A 24,540-nucleotide genomic window follows, 5' to 3' on the forward strand; every position below is an offset into this window, starting at 1 on the left:
ATCATGGTACAATTATATTTTTCTCCCAAGGAGGGAAAGGAGGAAGGGAAGGATAGAAGCAAGGGCTGAAAGAAAGGGGGAAGGAAGATAGGAAGAAAGCAGTGAAGGAAGGAAGTCAGGCAGAAGGAAGGAAGGAAATATGTAATTGTCATTAAACTCTTTTCCCTCAGAGGAAAGATTAATGTAATCGTTGATAATAATGCCCCAATCGAAGGGAAAGTTTCTCTTTCTACTATCAAAACATGCAGCATAGAATCTTTGTTTTTCTTCACTTATCAAAAGAGATGTAGTTAAAAAAATAAAAAAATAAAAAAAATAAATTAAAAAAAAAAGAGAGATATAGTTTACTACCTTCAAAGTCCACGTCTCCAACTAATTTTGTCTTTCCTGTCATTGGGTCATGGACATAGTTGATACCCACATCAATTACAGCAGCACCTTCTTTAACCATATCAGATGTAATCAACTTTGGAATACCTGAAAGCAAAACAGAGTGGTAAAACACTGGAAAATACTTAAGCTTTGTCCTTGAGTATAACAAAATTTATACATTAGTTTATACATCTAATGTTTTTATTGTCATGGAAAGGTAGCACATGGGGGCATCTCTGGGTGAAATCCTGCCAGGATTTACCCTTTCACCTTAGAGACTGCTTACCAAAGCAATTTCTTACCAAAGCATTTCTCCAAATGGACACCCACTTGAGCAGCATCCTTTTGTATTTCACGTACTATAAATAGCATGGGAAGATTATGGAGATGAAACAGGCTCCTGCTGAGGGTGAGTGGAGTGAAAACAACTTGGAAGATGGAGGTGGAGAGAAGGAAGAGAGGGAGGGAGGAAGGATAAAAAGAAAAAAAGTGAAAATGCTAATAATTCATATTCCTCAGGGTTGTGGTAAACTGTAAAGTGCTGAATACAAAGTATTATCTCATCCACTCCAAACATGAAAGGCTATCTTGAGCTTTATATTTATTTTTTTCTTGGTTTCTTTGATTCATTATGTCTGTATATGACTTGGAATGGTGTAAGAAACAGTCAGTTCTACTCACTATTTCTCCATTCAAGTTTGAAAGATAGCTCTACAGAGATGTTATGTCATCATCTATATTTTATAACTCTTTTCAAATTTTATTTCAGGCACAACAGTACCAGCTAACAATGGCTAGTGTTCCAATTTTTTTTTGTTATAAATTAACAAACCATTCCCAAACTTCGTGTCTTAAAACAACAACTAATTATTATGTTCCACAGCTGTGTGAGTTGACTGAGCTCAGCTGGATGGATCTTCTTGTGGCTGCGGCTGAAGTCATCTAAAGCTGTGATGCAGCTGGTTGTCCCAGGTGGCGCACTCGCAGGGCTACGGCTGATGCTCATGGTGGCTGAGCTCAGCGGGGGCTGTCCAATGGAGCACGTGGGTGTGGCCTCTCCATGCAGCGTGGGCTTCTCACAACCTGGCAGCTGGCTTCCAAGAGTGAGTGTTCCAAGTGATAGGAAACAGAAGGCGCCCGTCACTTAAGACTGGAACCTGGAAACTGGCACAGTGTCACTTCTGTCATATTCTATTGGGCAGGCAGTGACAGAATCCACTTAGATTTAAAAGGAGGGATGGAGATGCCATTTCTCAGTGGGAGGAGAATCAAAGAATTTGAGTGTCCATCTTTACTCCACCAGAATGCCTCTGGTGGACATTTTGTCTGGTCGGTGATTTACTCACTTTCACTTGCTACATCCCTTGCTGGAAAAGGGTTACCTGTTGTTGTGTTGGCAGACGCTTTCTTCTAGCATCTGAATATTCATTTAAGCATTCCAGATGGTTTAAATGTCACCTTGTGGCATATGATTTTTACTACTAGTAAGAACTGAAAGGCTATAAAGAAACAGTGCCAAAATAGTTGTAGCTAGCTGATAGGTTCCTCAGCCACATAATGATACAACCAAGATGGCATCAATGTTTGAGATATATTTTTTCTCTTGCTTTCCTATCCTATCCCATAGAACTTCTTCCTTTTTACCAGTTCTAGCATCGATATTGAGTATTGCTCTAAAGATAGTCATAAAATCCTGTTTCTTCTTGGCATTCAATAGAAAAAGAAACCATAATTGATTATGACTGCAGGAAATATTTTTAAAATCAAAATGTTGATGAAATAGTTATTAAAATCCAGCTACTATGCTTTTGAGAAAGATCCAGATCTCCCTCCTAATTAGAATTGTTCAGTACAATATCTCAGAAAATATCAACTGGGAATGGTCAAGTGCACAATTTTCAGAAAAGAGGGGAATGTGAGCTTGATTTTAATTCCCAGGAAAATTACAAAACAGAAAAAACCTGAGTGCATTTTTTTCTGATGATGATGTTACATATGTCCATTGCAGAAAATCTGAAAAATATTTAAAAGTTTAAGAGTAAAACAAAAATCATTATAATCTTGCCATCCAAAGACAAGAAGTATATTTTTATTGTATTTCTTTCTAGGATTTCAAAATACTTCTACATTAGATATAAAAGCCTGTAATTTTTTTGCACCATGCTTCATTGTATATCTTACCACTTTGCATTAAAATTAAATTGTGAGCTTTTTCCTATTTTATCAATTATTTGAAATTTTAAAACTACATGAAATAATTTATTATATGAATTACCATAAGTCATTCATTCCTGCACACTCTTTCCAATATTTTGCTATTATAAATAATGCAGTGATGATCATTTATGTTCAGAAAACTATGATGATTTCTGAACTGCAGCATCACATTTGACAGAATTTTTCACTGAACCCTTATTAACATGACGGAAAAATGTGGGCTGTATAAAAGCTCTCATTGGTACAGTCATGACTGTTTAAATAACATATTCTGAAATGGTTTATCAATGCATCCGTTAAAAAGGTCTATTGAGGCCTTCCATGAAAACTATTTTTCAGTGCCATTTTCAAATTTTGTATGAAGAACTTCGAAGAACACACTGGCATTATAATGTTTGCTTTATCTTTGTCTTCCTCCAGGTCCATTTTCCACCTTTCCCTGCTTTACTTTATGGCAGAGATGGGACTGATCCTCACAGAGGTCTCGTGTGCTTCCTGTCTTTTTTGGAACCCTGTCATAGCCTGAGAACAAGTACAAGCTAACCAACTGGCAGGTTCAAATCCTGTGAAGAGAGCTGAGTTGTTTCAGTGGAGGCCATTTTCAATCAGTCAACTAGCCAACCACCAGCTGAAGGCAGATGCTTGAACAAGCCAAGTCAAGGTCAGAAGAAATGAGCCAAGGTCACCATAATTGACCAGCCGAACCAGACTCATGAGACATTTTTTTTAAAAGGTGGTTGTTTTAAAGTGACTGAGTTTGGGGTTTTTTTTGTTTTTTGTTTTTTACACAGCTAAAGCTGCATAGCCCATATTAGCAAATGACACAAAATTGGATAGAATAGCTAATAGGTAGCCACTTTGGAATAATGGACTATAAACAGCAATAAGAATTAGAAAGGGGTTACATGTACAATTCTGATCAGTTGCTTTACTTGATTAAAAACTCATTAAAAACTATTAGGCTATGCTAAGACAAATAGTGTCCAGATACAGGGATGTAATGTTTTCCACTATATTTTCAGCAGATTCTCTCTGGAAATGTTGGTTGTATTCTAGAGGCTGATCTAGAGAAGAACGATTAGAATGGATCTAGAAATCATGTCATATGGAGCCAGTGCTATCAAATTAACTGGTTCAACTGTTTACCGTCAGTCTTTGATAAGATGAAAAAGCTTGTGCCACAATGTAAAGCAACTGTTTCACTAAACAAGCTGTTGAATTCAGCTAGCTTTATTTTTTCATAGCAAGACTTTTTCAATGAAGAAAGCAGTATGTTGACTTATATTCTGCCACATTTCTTTATCTTGTTGTGGACCTATGATTATAGTTCCCAGAGGGTAAGAAAAAGTCATGGATCAGTACTGGTCCACACGCCGAATATCTCTGAAATAGAGGAATGGTTGAATAAACTCAGGCTGCCTATCTCAGGGGAAGAAAACCAAAAAAACTAAAAACAATCAAAACCCAATAATTGCGGCAATGTCTCCAATATGTTAAACTGAATAGGGAGTAGATTTACTTTGTATATTTTCAGAAGGAAGAATGAAGGGACAAAGGAAGGGAATAGATTTTAGCTCAATATAGAGAATTTTAAGAGTAATAAAATAAGCCACAAAGAGAAATACTGTCCTTATTCCTCATTAGAAATATTCACAATAGGGTAAGGAAGAGATTGAATTGGTAAGGTTAATGAGGCTTTCCAGTTCTATGATTTAAACATTCTCTTTTGTCTAGAAAAATATTAAAAAATTTTTTTCTTTCTTCTTTAACATTCATTTCTGAACCCTTGTAGACTTCTGACCTTTTATTCTACTAAAGAAAAGAAAGAAATAATGCAAATTGTACTTAGTTGAAATGATAACGAATAGGCATGTATGATGTCTACTTCAGATATGTTAAATACTCTAAGTTGTCCACTTATATTGTTGTCTTCTAGAGACAAATGCTTGGACGTGTAAAGTTGCTCATTAATTGTGTCTTTAAGGACACTGAAAAGAAATTTCTTAGACATGATGTATTTATTTCCCCAAATATACAATTGCAACATATTTAAATTATCGTTTGATAAAAGTGAAATATCATTAAAAACTATTTATATATTTGGAAAAGAAAAGACATTAGATACCAGTAGAATGTGAAGTCAGAAAAAAAATTTTTTGCTTTTTGTTAAAGTTGAAAATGAATAGTACCTTCAAGTGAACATTTCCTATGAGCTTTTTTTTTTTTGATGTGATAATTCCATAGAAACCTATCCTTAATTCTTATATAATTTGAAGGCTCAAGCATTATATGTGAGAACTGAAACCATCCACACCCACATAGCTTACTGTATACATTAATATGATTTTACTATTTCACTGTCTTCATCAACATGACTTTATTATTCCATGACTTTTATCTTGCTCAGAAAGATAAAAGTTTCAAGTAATTTTATTGTCTCAAGAACATATTGAAAGACTCATTTTAATTAACATCAAACTGTTTGACTTTTCAACAGATAGTATCAAAATTTTCAAGACTCTTGGAAATCCTTGCTTTAATTAAATTCTCTCCTTGTTGTGTCTGCCAATCCTAAACTTTTATATTATGATCCTTACCTAATCCTAATCAAACTTTCACATTAAGAGACTTGCCTTAAAACAAACTTCAACATCTCTTAAATATCCCAACTTTGCTTCCACACCCCAGATGTTACTAAGGTAAAGTGGCTCCCTGCGGGGGGCGGGGGGGGGAATCCCTGATTTGTGGAATTTGATGATCTCTGTGGTATACGTACTCCTACCATGGCTGACTTCAAGCTACTGAGGTGACATCACTGAACATAGAATTGGGAAGAGATGTTCAGGATCCTTCACAGGCTGATAGAAGCTAGCTCCAGCATACCACTGCTCCTATGCGACTGTCAAGACAGTGTTCTCCCATGCTTCTGTAACCTAAACTCAGATTTGTCTTATCAATGGATTGTTTGGGTGATATTTGGGAGAAGCCAAGTATTCAACAATACTGGGGACCTGTGAAAATCTAGTCAAGAACTTCTCTTGGCCATGGTCCAGGACCTCAACTTGGAAACCATGGTTGCCTCTGTGGTCCCTTGAGCCTCTTGCTGGTAAAGGGAGCTGCTGGCCTCTGTGACTGGGATGATGAGGTAAGTTTTGCATTGAGTCCAAACTCTGATTTCTTTTCATTAAAGCTCCTCAAATGCTGAGTTTATTTTGTCTTCTTTAAATAAGAAATTCATTTTAGGAATCCTTTGATTATTTGTTCAGTTAAATAACTTTTGTCCTTGGTGGAAATCAGTGTTATTACTTACAGCACAATTTGTCTCTGTCGCTGTCATCTTTTTCTGTATATCTATAAGGGAAGAGTTCACAGGGAGGGGATGGGAGTAAGCTGGATAAATCCATTCCTCAAAATGACCCTGAGGACTGAAAAATTGAGAAAGTGTCTCTTGAATTTTGGAAAATCCTGTGGAAAATCTTTGCCTCAGGTCACTTAGCAACATTTTATGAGAACTTGGCCTCAGTCTTCTCTTGTTTTGTTGGTGAAATCTCTCCAAATCTTTCCATCTGCAGGGAACTGTAAATTAGTCAAGTTTGCAGCTGGAAACTGGCCAGCTACTAGGCCAAGGTGGGGGCAGGGTGCTGAGGGACCAGGGAAAGAAGCAGCACTTTCAACCTCTGATGTAGACTCCTGCTTCTTACATGTATTTGCACAATATCCCAAATTCTTATACTTACCTTTGTAAATGGCATCATTTAACCAAGGATAATTTAGAATTATAATAGACATTTTGAGGAACTTCTGATGTGAACAAGTGTTCTTTTGAGAGGTGCCATAGAACATAATGGAATATTATTCCAAACATCTAATGGTCTGCATTATATATATATATATATATATATATATATATATATATATATATATTTTTTTTTTTTTTTTTTTTTTGCAGTACACAAGCCTCTCACTGTTGTGGCCTTTCCCGTTGCGGAGCACAGGCTCCGGACGCGCAGGCTCAGTGGCCATGGCTCACGGGCCCAGCCGCTCCGCAGCACGTGGGATCTTCCCGGACCGGGGCGCAAACCCGTGTCCCCCGCATAGGCAGGCGGACTCTCAACCACTGTGCAACCAGGGAAGCCACATTTTTATATTTTTGAGGAAGTATCCAAAGGCATTTAGATTCCAAAATTGTTCCCTTAAAAGATGTCTTGGCCAAGGCAAGCAAAAGGTGAAAAACTAAAAATAGTCTCTCTTTTAGATTCCTCCAAATCTCAGTACAAATCTAATAGCTTTTATCCTATTATTTCTCTTCCCCCAGCCTATGTTTCTCCATTTCCTCTGGCTTGTTCCTTTTACCTCCTGGCTAGCTAGAAAAATCCCCAAAGTGCAATTACTTCATAAAATTAACTACGCCCCCCCCACCAGAAACATGGAAAGTTGAATTGGTTTTAAGATCTAGTCTCATACTGAGCCGAAAGCTGTGTTAGATTTTTTTCAAAGCCTAGAAAGATAAAATTTGCAGAGGAATTAGGAAATTTCTAGCTTACAAATAAAATTATATACTAAAGCCCAAGGCAGGTTTATAGAGGTAGCTTGTGGTTTTTTCCTCCAAGCCAATTAATCCATCTATGAAGTTATTTCTAGCAGAAGAAAAAGGTCTTTATTAATGCAGATTTTCAAAAATAATTGGGATAACTATTTTAGAGTGAAATATTCTCATCAGAAAATTTAGTAAGAAGATTTATGATTCATCTAAGATTTCTCTGTTGTGGGTGAAATCTCTTTGATAAGTAAACTAACCAATAGATGGTCTATACAGAATCACATTACTTCAAAGGTTATGACTTTCTTGTTAAGCGGATGCAAATCTGTTATTTTGTGATTACTTATATGACAAATATGAAATAAATCACCAAAGCTGTCTTAGCAAAATATACTGAATAGACATAATATTTAAAAAACAGTATCAATACTTAAAGTACAAACAGGACATTATTCTAGACCTTGGGAGCTAAGTTTACTTTTATATGAAGGTATAACCAATACCCCCTGAGCACATAGAGGCTATATCCTTATTCTTATCATTTAGAACACCAACTAGGTATTTTCATATGCTTCTTTGACAATCTCAGAACTCAGTTCACATGAATTTTTTTTAAAAGTAATCCTTTCCCTATGAATCCTCCTATCATAGTCATCTTTCTTCATGAAATGGCTCAGTCAAGCCATCCTGATAAAAGGAAGCACCATATTTACACAACAATTTAATTAGTAGAGTTCAAAGGGCTGTGAAAACATCTAATTAAACTTCACAACAATTCAGTGAAGCAAGAGAAGGTTTACCCATTATCCTCGTTCACAGAAGGGAGATTCTGAGGTGCTGAGAGGCTAAATGATTTCTTGGTTTCACAATGATGAGTCAGAGGTGAGGCTGGGAACAAAACCAGAACTCTTGCTCAGATATAAAAGTAACACCATGGAAATGCTTTTTCAGGTGGATCACTCCTTCAGCTGGAAGTTGTCCTACTACATAAATAACAAGAGTAATTGCAATGGAATTTGTATGAATGTATATGTTTCTGTCTAGATTAGAAAAACTTTCTTCAACAGTATTTACTTTGGAGACAGTCATATGATGGCTAAATGCATCCTAGCTAAATAGAACCAACATTAGTAGTAAGAGTACTTCAGTGTCTTCCCCAAAGTGTCCTCCTGTTACTTCTAGGAATCCTGAAGAAATGTTTATAAACCAGTGAGTCAGTGGCAATGACCACAGAACATACCCTCTTTTTTCTCTTTTTCTCTGGCTTCCTTGATTCCTATCTGATACGTGTTTGACTATGATGCCTGTCATGAGAGTAATGTCTATACGTAGGACAACCTCCAGCTGCTTCCAAAGCTTGTAATCCTTGGGGTGCCAGACCAGTACTAAGTTCCTTACAGAGCTGAGGGCCAGCAGGGCCCTGCTCTGTGCCCTACTTGATCATTTAGGGGTATGGAATCCTTTGTTTTCAGAAATTCATAGGATCACTCTTGAGTAGTTCTTTCAGCTTCTTCCTTGAACCTTTTCTCTGCAAAGTCCAGTGGACCTTTGGGGCAAGATGCATGTTTCTCTTTTCTTCCTCCCATTAACAAAACTATGTTCCCTTCAAATAGACACTGGTGCACTGGGGGCATCGGTGGAGGTTGGAGGCCAGTGGGGGTAATAGGTAAGGGTCTACATTATCAATCACCATGTTATATACAGAGCATATATATACAGCATACAAATGGAATGGGATTCAAACATTTTTTCACCCTTTCTTTAAAGGAAAAACGTTTACCAAGCTCAGTATGTAAAATGATCAAAGCAAGGACAGATGTATTAGTTGAAAAGAGAAGGTAGGGTTGGGGGAGCTCTGCAGGCAGTCAACAGCTCCTTAGGTTCCCAAGAGTCCAGTTTGAAAACCAGTGAGTCTAATTCCTTTTGCTTAAAAATATAGCTCCTGAAGGCCAGAAAGTCTAAATAATGTATGCAAATAAGACCGATATTTAGGAAATACAAACTATTTTTTCATAATTCTCTTATTTCCTTTGTACTTATTCTTAGACCTTCTCTTCTTCCACCTTGTTGCCTGCTGGTCTCAGCCTATTCATAACCAATGTTGTGGCTGGACCTGCCCTGGTGATTCTTATTATGAGTGCAAGATGCTCTCAGCAATAACCATCAAGAAACTTAAAAAAAAATCCTTATTGATTACAGGACCTGGAAATTAAATGGCAAACCTGGGGCCACAGAGCAAGGTCACAGGTAGAGAGAGAGAGAGAGTGAGAGAGCATGGGACTGGGGTTCTGCTTTTTATTGGGGCTGAGGGGTGTCTAGGGTTTCAAAGGCTCACTCCTTACTGGTGAATTTAAAACATAAGAATGGGAATTAACAGCACAGGAAGAGAGAAAACAAGCAGCCCAAATCATCAGTTATCAAAATCAACCAAGATCTCTAAAACAGAGAAGTCTGTTTAGACTTCTCTAAAGTCTAAAGAGGGGATGGGTAGCTGGGGTCTTTACTGGCTGACAATGTGTTTATTCAAGATAGCCATCTTTGAAGTGGATGCCTCTTTGAAGTGGATGGTTCCACAATTTAGGCACTTGCATTATAAAAAGAAAAGCCAACTGTCAGGGCTTGCACTATGCACCTCCTTTAAGTATTCAAGCATCAGCTAAGACAACCTGTGTTTATTGACTTAGAGAAGTGACACAGACAAGAAAGAGAAGCCGAGAAGAAAGAATTTGCTCCCTGGCTCCTGGATTTCAAAAGACTAGCACTTTAGAAGTGGTGGGGAGGAAGAAATTTTCCTTTACCCTTCTAAGTTCATCTGGCTGGTCTAAGAATTAAATTTACATGAGACAGATTAGCAGAAGCAAATCACACAAAAGTTTAATAACTTGTATACATAGGAGAGACCCAGGAAAACTAAGTAACTCACGAAAATGGCAAAACCCCTCACTTAAATATCATCTTCAGCTAAAGACAAAAGTGGATGCTGGGAGTTTGGGACTTCAAAGAAAAGAAAGGCAATTCACATGGAGATGGAAAAACAAATGTTTGGTAAACAAATGTTTGCTGGGCCATGCACAGATGATGGGACAGAGTGGACTCTGATCTCTAGGTCCTGCCAAGTTTCCCCCATCACACCTAGCCCATTACTTTTTGCTGGTGATAGCTCTATTCTGGGAACAGGCCCTTCAACTAAATTCTTTTAGGCAGTTAAATAGGAGGTAACAAGAAAAACTTCTTGAATCTTCTGTTTCTTAAAAATAATCAACCTAAATTAATCCTCATGCCAGAGAAACACATTTTGGGGTGGCAAATTTTGCTCCCCTGCAGAAGAGTAGAGAGACTTAAACTAGAAAATCGGAGTGCCAAATATGAAGAGTCAGGAAATTTGGAAGAAGTGATGAGAGCTTAGACTTAAGAGGTTCCCAGGGACAGGTTGCTAGTCAAATTGCCTAGAGCTGTGTCTTGGAGAACTGGCAAAAAATCCAGCATATCCAAAAACAAAAGGACATTTTCCTCATAGCCTGTGTAGAAGTTGAGGAGGTGTCATGGCCCCAAATAATTAAATGGATGCAAGGAGGGCCTAGGAAGATGCTTTAGATACTTTTTTAGAGTTTCCTGTAGCAGAGTGATAAAGCCACTAGAAAGAAATTGACCAGCATCTGTGCAGATAGCTGGCAAGGACCAAATAAGGTGAAGGACATCTTATTGGATACCAATTTAGAAACATAATATTGAGAACTAAATACCCCCACCATGCCTTGGTACTTACATGGCAACCTCAGGAAAGAGGGAAGTGTTTAATAGATGCTTAAGTATACGGTGGTTTGGATAACTGGCCACCAAATTACAGAAATGTTTTTAGAATTAAATCAGGTCTACAAATATCAGAATCTCAAGCATAAATAACTGACTTTAACATGTTTAAGTACTTTGGAAGGACAATTTAACAGTGCTTTGCTTGCTAAAAGAAAAACAAATAATGAAGGCTCCGTATGTGCAAATTAGGCAAACTGTATTTCTTCATCTACCACACAACGTATTGCTCTAGAAATCTTGCTGTACAAATCTGGATATAGAGAATATTAAACTTAACAGATTGTACGATACACCAAATTACTATTTTACTAACTTATATATTTAGAATTATCCATAACAGAAATCCTAGCCATGGAAAATTTTAAGTGCTTGTCTAGTGTCCTCTGTTCCCTGGCCAATATCTAAGACTCGGATTCAGACTCAGGCTTTATAGTTTAGTGCCTGGGTTACCTTGAAGAATTACCTGCCTAAGCCTTAGCTTTCTTACCTACATATTTAGAATAATTATAATAGTTACTTCATAAGAATGGCTAGAAAGGTGAATGAAATAATGTATATAAAGTGCTTAGCACATTGCCTGCTGCATAGAAAATATCCAATACATACTGAGGATATACCAGTTATTCATATATTATCCTGGACAAAACATGTGGAAAAAGAGAAAGTTACTGTACATGCATATATTATGTTATAATCTACTATTTTTCAAACTGTGTGGGTTTGAAACAATGCAGTAGCAATCAGCATTTTTTTCAAAGGAGTAGCACAGCATAACGTCCATGGCATAAATCAAAGAGCAAGACATATGGTAAAGGTAAGTATTCTTCTGTAAAAATTTGTCCTAATTAAACTCAAAAGCTTTTGCACAGCAAAGAAAACCATAAACAAAACGAAAAGACAGGGAGTTCCCTGGTGGTCTACTGGTTAGGATTCAGCGCTTCCACTGCCGTGGCCTGCGTTCAATCCCTGGTCGGAGAACTGAGATCCCATAAGCTATATGGCATGGCCAAAATAAAAAACAAACAAAACTAAAAGACAGCCCACAGAATGGGAGAAAATATTTGCAAATGATGCAACTGACAAGGGACTAATCTCCAAAGTTTACAAACAGCTCATGCATCTTAAGATCAAAAAAACAAACAACCCAATCAAAAAATGGGCAGAAGACCTAAACAGATATTTCTCCAAAGAAGACACAGAGGTGGCCAAGAAGCAAACATGAAAAGATGCTCAACAGCGCTAATTATTAGAGAAATACAAATCAAACCTACAATGAGGTATCTCCTCCCACCAGTCAGAATGGCCATCATCAATCAGAAAGTCTACAAAAAATAAATGCTGGAGAGAGTGTGGAGAAAAGGGAACCCTCCTGCTGTGTTGGTGGGAATATAAATTGTTACAGCCACTATGGAGATTCCTTAAAAAACTAAAAATAGAGCTATTATATGATCCAGCAATCCCATTCCTGGGCATATATCTGGAGAAAAACATGGTTCAAAAGGATACATGCACCCCAATGTTCACTGCAGTGCTGTTTACAATGGCCAAGACATGGAAGCAATCTAAATGTCTATTGACAGATGAATGGATTAAGAAAATGTGTTACATCTATACAATGGAATATCACTCAGCCATTAAAAAGAATGAAATAATTCCATTTGCAGCAACATGGATGGACCTGGAGATTATCATACTAAGTGAAGTAAGTCTGACAGAGAAAGACAAATATTATATGATATCCTCATATGTGGAATCTAAAAAAAATTGTAAAATGAACTTATTTACAAAACAGAAACAGACTCACAGACTTAGAAAACAAACTTATGGATACCAAAGAGGAAAGGTGGGGGGAAGGAATAAATTGGGAGTTTGGTATTGACATATACACTATCATTTTTAAAAGAGATAACTAACAAGGACCTACTGTATAGCACAGGGAACTCTGCTCAATATTCTGTAATAACCTAAATGGGAAAAGAACTTGAGAAAGAATAGATATAAGTATATGAATAACTGAATCACTCTGCAGTACAACTGAAACTAACACAATACTGTAAGTCAACTATAGTCCAATATAAAATATATTTTTTTAATTTTGTCTTATTTTATGAACATATATGTAAGTATATATAGCATTATGAAATATGTTATATAATGCATTAAAGGCTAATTTTTATCCCCATTCCCCTATATTCAAACTCCTTACCATGTGACTGTAAAAAATTAATAAACAGAAACATTAAATAAATAGAGTCAGGAGACCAGAAAGGGGAGTTCCCATGCCCTATACTGATAGCAGAGTCCAACAGGAAGGGGAAAGACCTCCTCTTCTTTCCTGGCAAGAGCTCAGCCAATGAGAGACTGTCACAAATCAGTCAATATAAAGCCATTTATATTACTCAGTCTTCCCAACTTCCTTTTCCCCTCTATAAAAGAGTTCTCTCTGTTTTTTTTTGCTGGGGATTTGCACATGGCTCACCATGGTTGCAGACCCTGAATTGCAATTCTTTGCTGACCTGGAATAAATACATTTTTGCTGGAGAAATAACTGTCAGTCTATTTGTTTTAGTCAACGTGACCTTGTAGTTCCTTTATTTAAGAGGTGGAGTCTTTTTTCCAGTGCTTTGAATCTGAGCCTGGCCATGGAAATCAATCTAACCAATAGAATAGGGCAAAAATGACAGAGTGCCAGGAAAAATGGAAGAAATAGTTGTTTTCTATGTTTCATCCTTAAATTAAAGGGAATAATTCTAGTATTTAAAAATTGATTATATTTCTTCTATTTATTTTCAATTGATAACTTTCATTAGATTAAGAAAATTTCCTTTATTCGTAGCTTTTAGGATTATTCCTGATTTTTTAGAAATTTGTTTCTTTGTTGTTGTTTTATTAAATCATGAATAGGTATTGACTACTATAAATTGCTTTCTCTGCATCCATTGAGGTTATAAGAGTAATAGTTATACAGTTTTAAAAATTTGAATTCTTGTCTTCCTTTAGTACTGTTGTTTTTAATTTACTAATATTCAGAAATAAGACTAGGCTGAAGGCTTTTTATTCCCCTGTCACCTTTGTCCTGTTGTGATATCATTATAATAATCTTATAAATTAAATTGGGTAATGTTTCTTCTTCCTTTCTGTCACCCTTCCTCTACCTATCCCTCTCCTTGCCATCCCATAACTAAGTTTGTATAAAGCATAATTATTTATGTTTTAAAGAATTAATAGAAATTATCTCCAAATCATCTATTACTTATGTCTTTTAATATGAAGAACTCTGTTTACCATTTCAATTTATTTTATACTTAGTAGCTTAATCAGATTTTCTATGTCTTGGGCCAATTTGGTCATTTTTCCCCCCTGGGTTTTAAAATGTTATCCAGGTTTTAAGTTTCAATCTAGGTTTTAAAATTTAATGGCATAAAATTATTTATATAATTTTAAAGTGTTCCACTGTCTCAGTTATATTTTCTGATTTTACTTTTTGTGCCATCTCTTTTTCCTTTTTTCCCCTAATTTTGATCCTAATGACTACATACAACCATGAAAATTTTGGTGTATTCTAATACCGATTATGAATTTATCCTATTGAAAATATGAACTCCATCAAATGATCCATACCATTAACTGAGATATTCCAAATTTTAATTATAGAATTTAAAAATTAGATGTGTATACAGCTTTTGATAGCTCACATTTAATTTTTTCTATTTATTCTTTGAGTCATAAAGCTATATTTCAATAAATTAAGGTTTGTAATAAATGCAAATAAGTGCAATAAAACCTGCAGAGTCTTGGTATTCCATTCATTGAATACTTAAATTTGAAATTTCCAATTGATTTTGAATAAAATGCAAATAAAATTTAGATGATTCATTTATAAAATTTCAACTCCACTCTAGTACACTTAGTTTGACTAAAATATTATTTAAAGGTTCAAAATTTCTATAATATCAATGATGAGGAGAAAAGAAATATATACACATATATGTATGCATATGTGTATGCATATTTTTAAAAATTGCAAATTTTGACAATGACTGCTTCTGATTCAACTGATACAATATCTCATCTCATTTGGAAGAAAGTCTGAATTATGTGTGTACCACAATTAATCCCAAGTCATTTCTGTCCATAGCATTATTTTCTTAGCAGCTTTATTGATATATGATTCACCTATTTAAAAATCTACAATTCAGTGGCTTTCAGTATTCATCACCACAATCACAAAGTTGTGCATTTATCACCACAATCAATTTTTTACTATTTTCATCATCCTCAAAAGAAACCTCTTATCCATTAGCACTCCCCATTTCTCTCTTCCCCTAGTCCAAATCACTAATCTATATTTCTATATTTATGGATTTGACAAGTCTGGTCATTTTATATAAATGGAATCATACTATGGTGCTATATTTGTGTACTAGCTTTGTGTGGGGTTATGTGTTCTTTTTCTTGGGGTATATACCTAGGAATGGAATTACTGAGTCATATGGTAACTCCATGTTTAACATCCTGAACTGCAAAATAATTTTCTGAAGAAGCTGAACCATTTTATACTTCCATCAGAAACGTATGAAGATTCCAATTTTTCCACCTCCTTGCAAACACTTGATATTATTTGCAGTTTTGATTACAGCCATCCTAGTGGGTGTGAAGTGGTATCGTATTTGGTTTTGGTTTGCACTTCCCTAATGATAATGATGGTGAGAATCTTTTCATGTGATTTTATTGACTATTTGCATAACTTCTTAGAGGAACCTCTGTTCAAATCATTTGTCCATCTTTTAATTAGGTTGTTTTTTCACTGCTGAACTGTATGAGTTTTTTGTATATTCTGGATAAAAATCCCTTATCAGATATTTGATTTGCAAATATTTTCTCACATTCTTCGGGTTGTCTTTTTACTATCTTGATGATATATCCTTTGAAGCAGAGCGTTTTTAAAATTTTTTATGACCTTCAACTTATCTATTTTTTTCTTTTGTTGATTGTGCTTTTGGTGTCATAGTTAAGAAGGTTTTGCCTAGCCCAAGGTTATGAAGATTTACTGCTATATTTTCTTCAAAGAGTTTTATAACTTTAGTTCTTATGTTTGGTCTATGATCCATCTTGAGTTAAATTTTGTGTATGGTATGAGGAAGCAGTCCAACTTCATCCTTTTGCATATGTGGATATCCAGTTGTTCCAGAGCTATTGATTTAAAGAGACTTAATATCATTGAGATGGCAATACTCCTCACATGTTCTACAGATTCAGTGAAATTCTTGTCAAAACCCCAGCAGACTTTCTTCAGAAATTGACAACTTAATCCTAAAAATCATATGGAAAATTATGAACATGGGATGAATGAATATAGGACATCTTTCTTTTTATTTATGTTGCCTTTAATTTTCTTTGAAAATGTTTTGTTGTTTCTCAGAGTAGGATATTTTCTATTCTTTTTGTTAAATTTATTCCTGAGTATTTTATTATTTTTGGAATTGTTTCTTAATTGTGTTTTCAGATTATTCATTGCTAATGTATAGAAATACAATTGATTCTTATATATTGATCTTGTATCCTGAAACATTGCTAAACTCATTTATTAGTTCTAATAATTTTTAGATTCTTTAGGATTTTGTATATACAAGATAATGTCATCTGCAAATAGAGATCATTTTACTTTTTCCTTTCCATTATGAATGCTTTTTATTATTTCTTCTTGCCCTGGCTAGAACCTCCAGTATAATATTGCATAAAAGTGGTGAGAATGGTCATCTTTGTCTTGTTCTTCATCTAAGGGAAAAACATTCACTCTTTCACCAATAAGTATGATTTTAGCGATGGACTTTTTTAAAATGCCTATTATCAAACTGAGAAAGTTTCTTCTATTCCTGGTTTGTTGAGTGTTTTTATCTTGAAAGAATGTTGCATTTTGTTGAATGCTTCTTCTACATCTATGGAGATGATCACATAGCTTTTGCCCTTTATTCTCTTGATGGTGTGTATTACATTAATTGATTTTGTATGTTAATGCAACCATATATTTCTAGTATAAATCCCACTTGGTCTTGGTATGTTATCCTTTTTACTTATAGCTGGATTAAGCTTGGTAGTATTTTATTGAGGATTTTTGGATCTATATTTATAAGGAATATTGGTCTGTACTTTTTCTTTGTCTGTTTCAATATCAGAATAATATTGGCCTTGTAGAATGAGTAGGGAAATGCCCCCATCTCTTCTATTTTTGGAAAGGTTTCTGAGGAAGTGGTATGAATTTGCCTCTAAATATTTGGTAGAATTTATTAGTGAAGTTGTTTGGGCTTGGGCTTTTCTTTGTGAGAGGAAGCTTTTAAATTACTGATTCAATCTCCTTACTTGTTAAATGTCTACTCAGATTTTCTATTTCTTCTTGTGTCAGTTGTGGTAGTCTGTCTTTCTAGGAATTTGCCCATTATAGTTTTTATAGTATTCCCTTACAATTTCTTTTTATTTTGGTAAGGTTGGTAGTCATATCCTCTCTTTCATTTCTGATTTTAGTAATTTGATGTTTCCCTTTTTTTTTTTTCCTGGTCATTCTAGGTATCAATTTAGTTGATCTTTTCAAAAAAACAAATTTTGGTGTTGTTTATAATCTTTATTGTTTTGTATTCTCTATTACTTTCATTTATGCTGTAAACTTTATTATTTCCTTCCTTCTGCTTCTAGTGTTCCAAGTTGGAAGGCTAAGACATTGATTTGATACATTTTTTCTTTTTTAAATACAGACATTTGCAGCTATAAATTTCTCTCTAAGCACTGCCTTAACTGCATTCCGTAAGTTTTGCTGTGTTATGTTTTCATTTCCATTCAGTTTAAAGTAATTGCTAATTTTCCTTGTGATTCCTTTTTTGACCCATTAGTTATTGAGTGTGCTGCTTAATTTCCACACATATGTGAATTTCCCAAATTCCTTTCCATTATTGCTTTCTAGTTTCATTCCATTGTGGCCGGAGAACATACTTTATGTAATCTCAATCCTTTAAAATGTATTGAGGCTTTCCCTAAATCCTAGCATATAGTTTATCCTGGAGAATTTTCCATGTGTTCTTGAGAAGAATGTGTATTCTGTTGTTGAGTGGAGTGTTCTAAAGATGTCTGTAAAGCCTAATTAGTTTGTAGTGTTGTTCAAGTGTTATATTTTCTTGTTGCTCTTCTGACTAGTTCTGCTATCCATTGTTGAAAGTGGGATATTGAAGTCTTCAACTATTGTTGTTGAATTGTCTATTTCTCATTACAATTCCATCTGGTTTTGCTTTATAGATTTTGGGGTTCTGTTTTTAGGTACATAAATGTTTATAATTGCTATATCTTCTAGATAGGTTGACAGTTTTTTCATTATAAAATGTCCCTCTTTATCTCTAGTAACATTTTTGTTTCTTAGTTTTAAAGTCTATTTTGTCTATTAGTATAGCCACTCTTGTTTTTTTATCATTGCTTTTTGCATAATGTATCTTTTTGCATTCTTTTTACTTTTTAAACTATTTGTATTTTTGAATCTAAAGTGTGTCTCCTACAGACAACATATAGTTAAATCTTGCTTTTATACCAGTCTGACAATCCCTGCCTTTTGACTGGATTGCTTAATCAATTCATATGTAGTGTTATATTGGTAGGGCTGGACTTACGTTTGTCATTTTACATGATTTTTTGTACATATTTCATGTGTTTTGTCTTCCTCTGTTTCTCCTTTACTGCTTTACTTTTTAATTAAAGAATATTTTCTAGTGTAACATTTTAATTTCTCTATTTTTTTTCACTTTATTCTTTATTTTCTTAGTGGTTGCCCTAAAGTTTACATACTAACTTATCAGAATTGACTCTAGATTTATCTTAATTTAGTGCCAATGAGATATAGAAATATTAATCCTAGTATCTCTATTCCTTCCTCCCTTTTTTAGTTTTTTCTTTTTTCTTTTTTTTTTTTTTTGTGGTACGTGGGCCTCTCACTGTTGTGGCCTCTCCCGTTGCAGAGCACAGGCTCTGGACGCGCAGGCTCAGCGGCCATGGCCCACGGGCCCAGCTGCTCCGCAGCATGTGGGATCTTCCCGGACCGGGGCACGAACCCGTGTCCCCTGCATTGGCAGGCAGACTCTCAACCACTGCGCCACCAAGGAAGCCCCTCCGTTTTTTAGTTTATTATTATTATACATATTGTATCTTATTACATCTTTATATGTTACAAACTCAACAATATATTGTCATAAATATTATTTTATATAACTTTATGTCTTTTAGAATATATGAGAGAATATATTAGAGCAAGAACTAAATGTCACTTCTGTTTCTATTCATCTGTTCCTGTGGATTAAACTTACCACCTGGAGTCATTTCATTACAGTTTTGTTCTCATCTGCCTCCTTTGTATGCTATTATCAAATATATTACATTTGTATATGTTATAAGCCCATCAATACAATTATATACATATTTTGCATGTATTTACTATTTAAAAAAGAGAAAAAAAAGAAATATACAGTTATATGTCTTTTATAATTACCTATGTAATTACCTTATTGGAGCTCTTTGGTTTTTTGGCATGTGTGCATTTGAATTATTGTCTGGGGTCATTTGCTTTCAACCTAAAGAGGCTTCTTCAGTATTTCCTGTAAGGCAGGTCAGCTGGCAATTCTCTTAGTTTTTATTTATCTAGAAATGTTTTTTGCCTTCATTTTTGAGAGATAGTTTTACTAAATGTAAGATCCTTGTTTGACAGTTCTTCTTTCAGCATTGTAAATATGTTATCTCACTGTCATCTGGCCTCCATTGTTTCTGATGATAAATGAACTGTTAATTTTATTGAGGTTCCCTTATATGTGGTGAGTCATTTTTCTCTTGCTGTAAGGTTTTCTCTTTGCTTTTCAACATTTTAGGTGTGATATGTTTGAGGGTGTATCTATTTGGGTTTATTCTAGTTGGAGCTTGGTGAACTCCTTGCATTTGTACATCAATTTTTTTCATAAAATTTGGGGAATTTTCAGCCATTTTTTCTTCAAACATTTTTTTCTGCTCATTTCTTTCTCTCCTCTCGTCCTGGTAACTCCATCACACATATCTTGGTGTGCTTAATAGTTTTCCACATTTCTCTGAGGCCCATTCATTTTTCCTTATTCTTTTTATTATCTATTCTTCAGATGGCACAACTTTATTGATCTGTTTTCAAGTTCCCTAATTGTTTCTTCTAACAGCTCAAATCTACTATTGAACCTCTGTAGAAAATTTTTTCATTTAGTTATTTCACTTTTCAACTTCAGAATTTTCATTTAGTTCTTCTAAATAATTTATATCTCTTAACTGATATTCTTTTTTACTAAGACATTGTTATCATGGCTTCCTTTACTTCTCTAAGCATGGTTTCCTTTACTTCTTTGAATATACTTAAAATCGCTGCTTTGAAGTCTTTGTCTGCTAAATTTGACATCTGGGCCCTCTCAAAGGCATTTTCTTTTGCCTGCTTTTTTTCTCCCTCTATATATATTGCTGTCACACTTTACTGTTTCTTTGCATGTCTCAATATTTTGTTGAAAACGAGACATTTAAATAACATATTATAGCAAATCTGGATATTGATCTACTCTACTTGAATTTCTTTTGTTGTTTTTATTCTTTATTTGTTTAGTGACTTGGCTATACTACTTCAGTGAAATCTATTTTACCTGTAGTGTGCATCCTTTGATATTACTCCTCAAAGAGCACAGCCTTGGGCATAAACACAGTCACCATGGGATGACAGTGGTTTTTAACAAAGTTCTCTTTAACGATATCTTTCTCTGATCCCTCTGGTAAGCTAGTCTCTCTCTTTTAGCTACTCTTCCTCTATTGGTATCACACCCAGCTTTTAGACTCCACTAATTGTCTATTGATTGCTCTATTATTTCAACAATACCTTGGGGAATAGACTGTCCTACAGTCTGATTCAGTTAGAGTCAAGCTTCTTTACAGGGGTAGTTTTCGAGGCCAGTCTTTTGTTCCAACCACACAAGGTGTTTTCTTAGCTTTATCTTTCCTTGTTTCTCTTTGTTAAACATATAGCTGATCTGTGATTTAGCTTGTAGCTTTCATGGACTACCAGCCTCTTCTTAATTGTCTGCCACCAAAATCTTCATTGTATTTGACAGTGCCTTTAGGCTCGAACTTCCCTATACTCTCTCCAAATAAAATCATTTCCCTTAGGAAGAGTTATGGGGCTTTCTATTCTTGCAGCCTGCCTGTCCCCCTGGGTAAGAACTCTGAGCAACCTCTCTAGATCATTATTCTGCACTGATATTTATGTTCATATTATCATCACAAAACTATTTCATTTCAATGATGAACTTTTAAACCAAATTTACTATAATATTCACTATAATGTCAGATGTTTAATATTTTATAGAATAAAACTCTAAAAGCTTTACATTGATTCCATGAATTCAATAAAAAAAATCAAACCATTATTAAAATTAATTGAGTTTCTCTGCACGTCTGATATTTTTAAGCACACTTTTATTTTACTCAGCAGGTACCATGCATGCTGTTCAAAGGGAGGTGTCTTTGTGTCAGGAAAGAAGAGGGAAAAAAAGATGGCTTATCTCTGTCTTTCAAATTTAATCACGAATTAAAATAACCATTCTTTTCACTGCAAAGATGTGTCACGTTATACTAGATGAGATGATGGTTAAGTCTGGAATTACAATATGGAAGTCACCACGCCCATTCTGGATTTTCAATACAATAATAACAATGCATACTACTACTACTAAAAATAATAAAATACATGATATATATAACATTGTATATATAATGTTTTATTTATAATATATATATATATACACACATACATATATGTGTGTGTGTGTGTTTGTGTGTGCGTGTGTGTATATTCCAGCACTAAACTAAACGGAATTACAGATATGGAATAAGCTGGAACTATTCTAGGAAAACTGGAACATACAGACAATACTCTCCATGTACTGATTTGATTAAAAAGTGACATATTCACATGGTATCTCTCTCTGTTTATTTGGGTCCTCTTTAATGAGTTTCAGAGAAGAGCCAGGACTCTTGAAAATTTCAACTGATGAGGTTTTCTTGTCCCACACTTTTACTCACTCTCCATGGTCTTCCTCCCCACAAATCCAATACTATTATTGACTGGAAATTTTATTCCCAACTTACCAAACATATTAAATTGAATTATTAATATTTTATATAGTCAGCACTCAGATGATGTATAATTTTTTTGGCAGGGGGACTTACCTTTAGATCTTGTCTTCTACTTCTGTTTTAGGGACTCATTTTAAAGGAGATAAACTTTATGAGTCCTTATGTATCTGGAAATTTCTTTGTTTCATCATCACTTCTGAGTGATAGTTCAGCTAGGTACAAATTTCTAAATTAAAATGTTTTTTCCTCAAAATTTTGATGATATGACTCCATTGTCTTCTGGCACCAAAGCCATTGATAAGTAATTAATCTTCACTGCAGATTCTTATTTGTGTGTAGACACTCTCTTTTTCCATTGTATATTTTAGGATTGTCAATGTCCTGAAGTTTTCATCTTATGTACCTAAGTATAATTATTTTATTGTAATATTTCTCAGCACGTGGTAAATTTTTTCGAACTCAGGACTCATATCTCTCTTTAGCTTCTTAAAATTATCAGTGATCTTTCCTTAAAATGTTTTGTTTACATTTATCTTTAATATCTCCTTCTGGAGAAATTTCTTAATTTATCATCCATATCTCAAGCCATATATTCTAGCACTTTATCTCTTTGTGTTTAATTCTGGAATGAGTTCATTTTATTATTCCAGTGGATTTACTTTTCCTCTGTGTTAATTGTATTCAGCCTGCTTTAAAGTTTTATTTTTTTAATTTCAATAACAATTCTTCATCTATAATGTTTCTAATTAATTATTTTTCATAATTATCTGTTCTTGCTGCATAACCCCCTTTTTCTTGTTTTTAAAATTTCATTCTTCTCTCATGGTTGTAATCCCGTCTTCATCTTGCTAATGAAATCAAAATAACTTTTTAAAAAGTCCTTTCTGGTTGTACTAGTATGCTTATTTTCCTTAGTCAGCTTTTCTGTTTACTAAGTTTGTTGTTTGTCTTTTGTTAAGTGATTGTATAGTCATTTTCCACAAGATATCTCCTCCTAGAGCATCCTGGTCTCTTACAGCAAGTTTGTGGTGGCCTCAACACAGGCTCTGCTGGTGGTCTGGCTCCAGAGCAGGCCTGGCACTCAGGGTTGCACTCTTCACAGATCCACTTCCAGATTTGTTCCTGCTAAGGCACAGATCCAGACTCCCATAACTGTACAAGCTGTGCTGCAGGAACCCCAAGCTACATGGCAGGAGGTACTGCTGTTCTAAGCTCAGCCAGGAGAGTAGAAAGCAGGTGGCACCTTTCCCTGAACCCAGTTTTACTCAAGCTGTGCAGATGTGATCCTGAGCTATGTGCACAACTTGTGTGGGCATAAAGATGCCAGCACTTTTTTCCAAGCATTCACCTGAGTCTCAGCCCTCTCCTACCCGTGGGCTACTTCACAGCTTCAGACTGTTCTGAATTTTATTTGTTCCTCATTGCTTTTTTCTTTTAGCGGAATATCCTTATTCTACTCTACAGAGACCTACCTTATTTTCTAGAATAACTATGTTTATTAATTTAAAAAACGTTTTGCCATATTGTCAAATGATATACAAAACATTTTATTTCCCACTATTCACTTAGGAGAAGAGAAAGGCTGATTCAATTTCAATTGATTAACATTCCAGTTCAGGTGTATCCTGAATTTTGAAACTTGGTTTCTCCACTGAAAAGGTCAGAAACATCTAGTTTTATATTACATTCAATTCTTGGAAACACTATGGCTGGGTGTACCCAATGATGTGGAGGGATGGGCATGAAAGAAGTACCTGTGGGGAGGACAGATCTTCCAAATGTCGTGACATATCATTTTACAGTATTAAAAAATCCTATTCATTAATATCACCACTGCTCTCATGAGAAAAAACATTAAGTATTTGGCAACTGTCAAGCTCACGGTGGGGACACTGCTTTTGCAAAATTCTAAGTTTGCTTGAAATCAAACTATAGCCTAGCTCACACATCTAGTACAAGTCCACCACAACTCGCCTGGGTGCCTTTTGTACCTGCTACCAGTCTTTGCTTTCATATTTTCCTTCCCACTGACAAAAACAGACGAGTGGGCACTCTGATCCATTTCCTTCAAGCCCAACAGAAGGATCTGTCTTTAGCGCCAAGCAAAGATTTTTCCACCCCATTCACCTTTCTGATCTGAGGGTCATGCCACTTTCCAGCACATTGGGATGACTGTGGTGATGAATATAATGAATGATTTCATTTGTCACTTGAGACCCCACCCTCCACAAACAGAGAGTGTCACAACCTTAGCATATAATCATCCCATGACAACAGTTGGGACAAATAGTAACAAGAAGATTGTTCTGTCACACCTATCAACAAACCGAAATGGTGTTAGTTCTAAGTTTGGTCCTCCATAAAGCATAACATTAATGTTATTAAACAATGTTTGGAGCCAAACCTTACAGAGTCCACTACCATAGATGGGGTCA

The 24,540-nt window shown here is 35.1% G+C and overlaps 1 protein-coding gene across 6 annotated transcripts in view; it reads right to left on the reverse strand.

The window, feature by feature from the left end:
- Positions 1–24,540, reverse strand: part of MTHFD2L (methylenetetrahydrofolate dehydrogenase (NADP+ dependent) 2 like) — a 147,701-nt gene that overhangs the window by 30,354 nt on the left and 92,807 nt on the right. For 5 of the 6 annotated variants that reach the window (XR_009540296.1, XM_060148040.1, XM_060148037.1 and 2 more), the window contains one exon: positions 352–477. Coding sequence is in view for 4 of the 6 variants with exons in the window: in XM_060148040.1 (XP_060004023.1) it covers positions 352–477 (126 nt within the window). In the remaining 2 variants the exon portion in view is untranslated. Of the gene's footprint in view, positions 1–351; positions 478–7,929; positions 8,018–24,540 lie in introns of all 6 variants that reach the window. The other variant, XR_009540297.1, reaches the window with a different exon arrangement.

Source organism: Lagenorhynchus albirostris, chromosome 4 (genome assembly GCF_949774975.1).
Source record: "Lagenorhynchus albirostris chromosome 4, mLagAlb1.1, whole genome shotgun sequence".
Taxonomy (NCBI): domain Eukaryota; kingdom Metazoa; phylum Chordata; class Mammalia; order Artiodactyla; family Delphinidae; genus Lagenorhynchus; species Lagenorhynchus albirostris.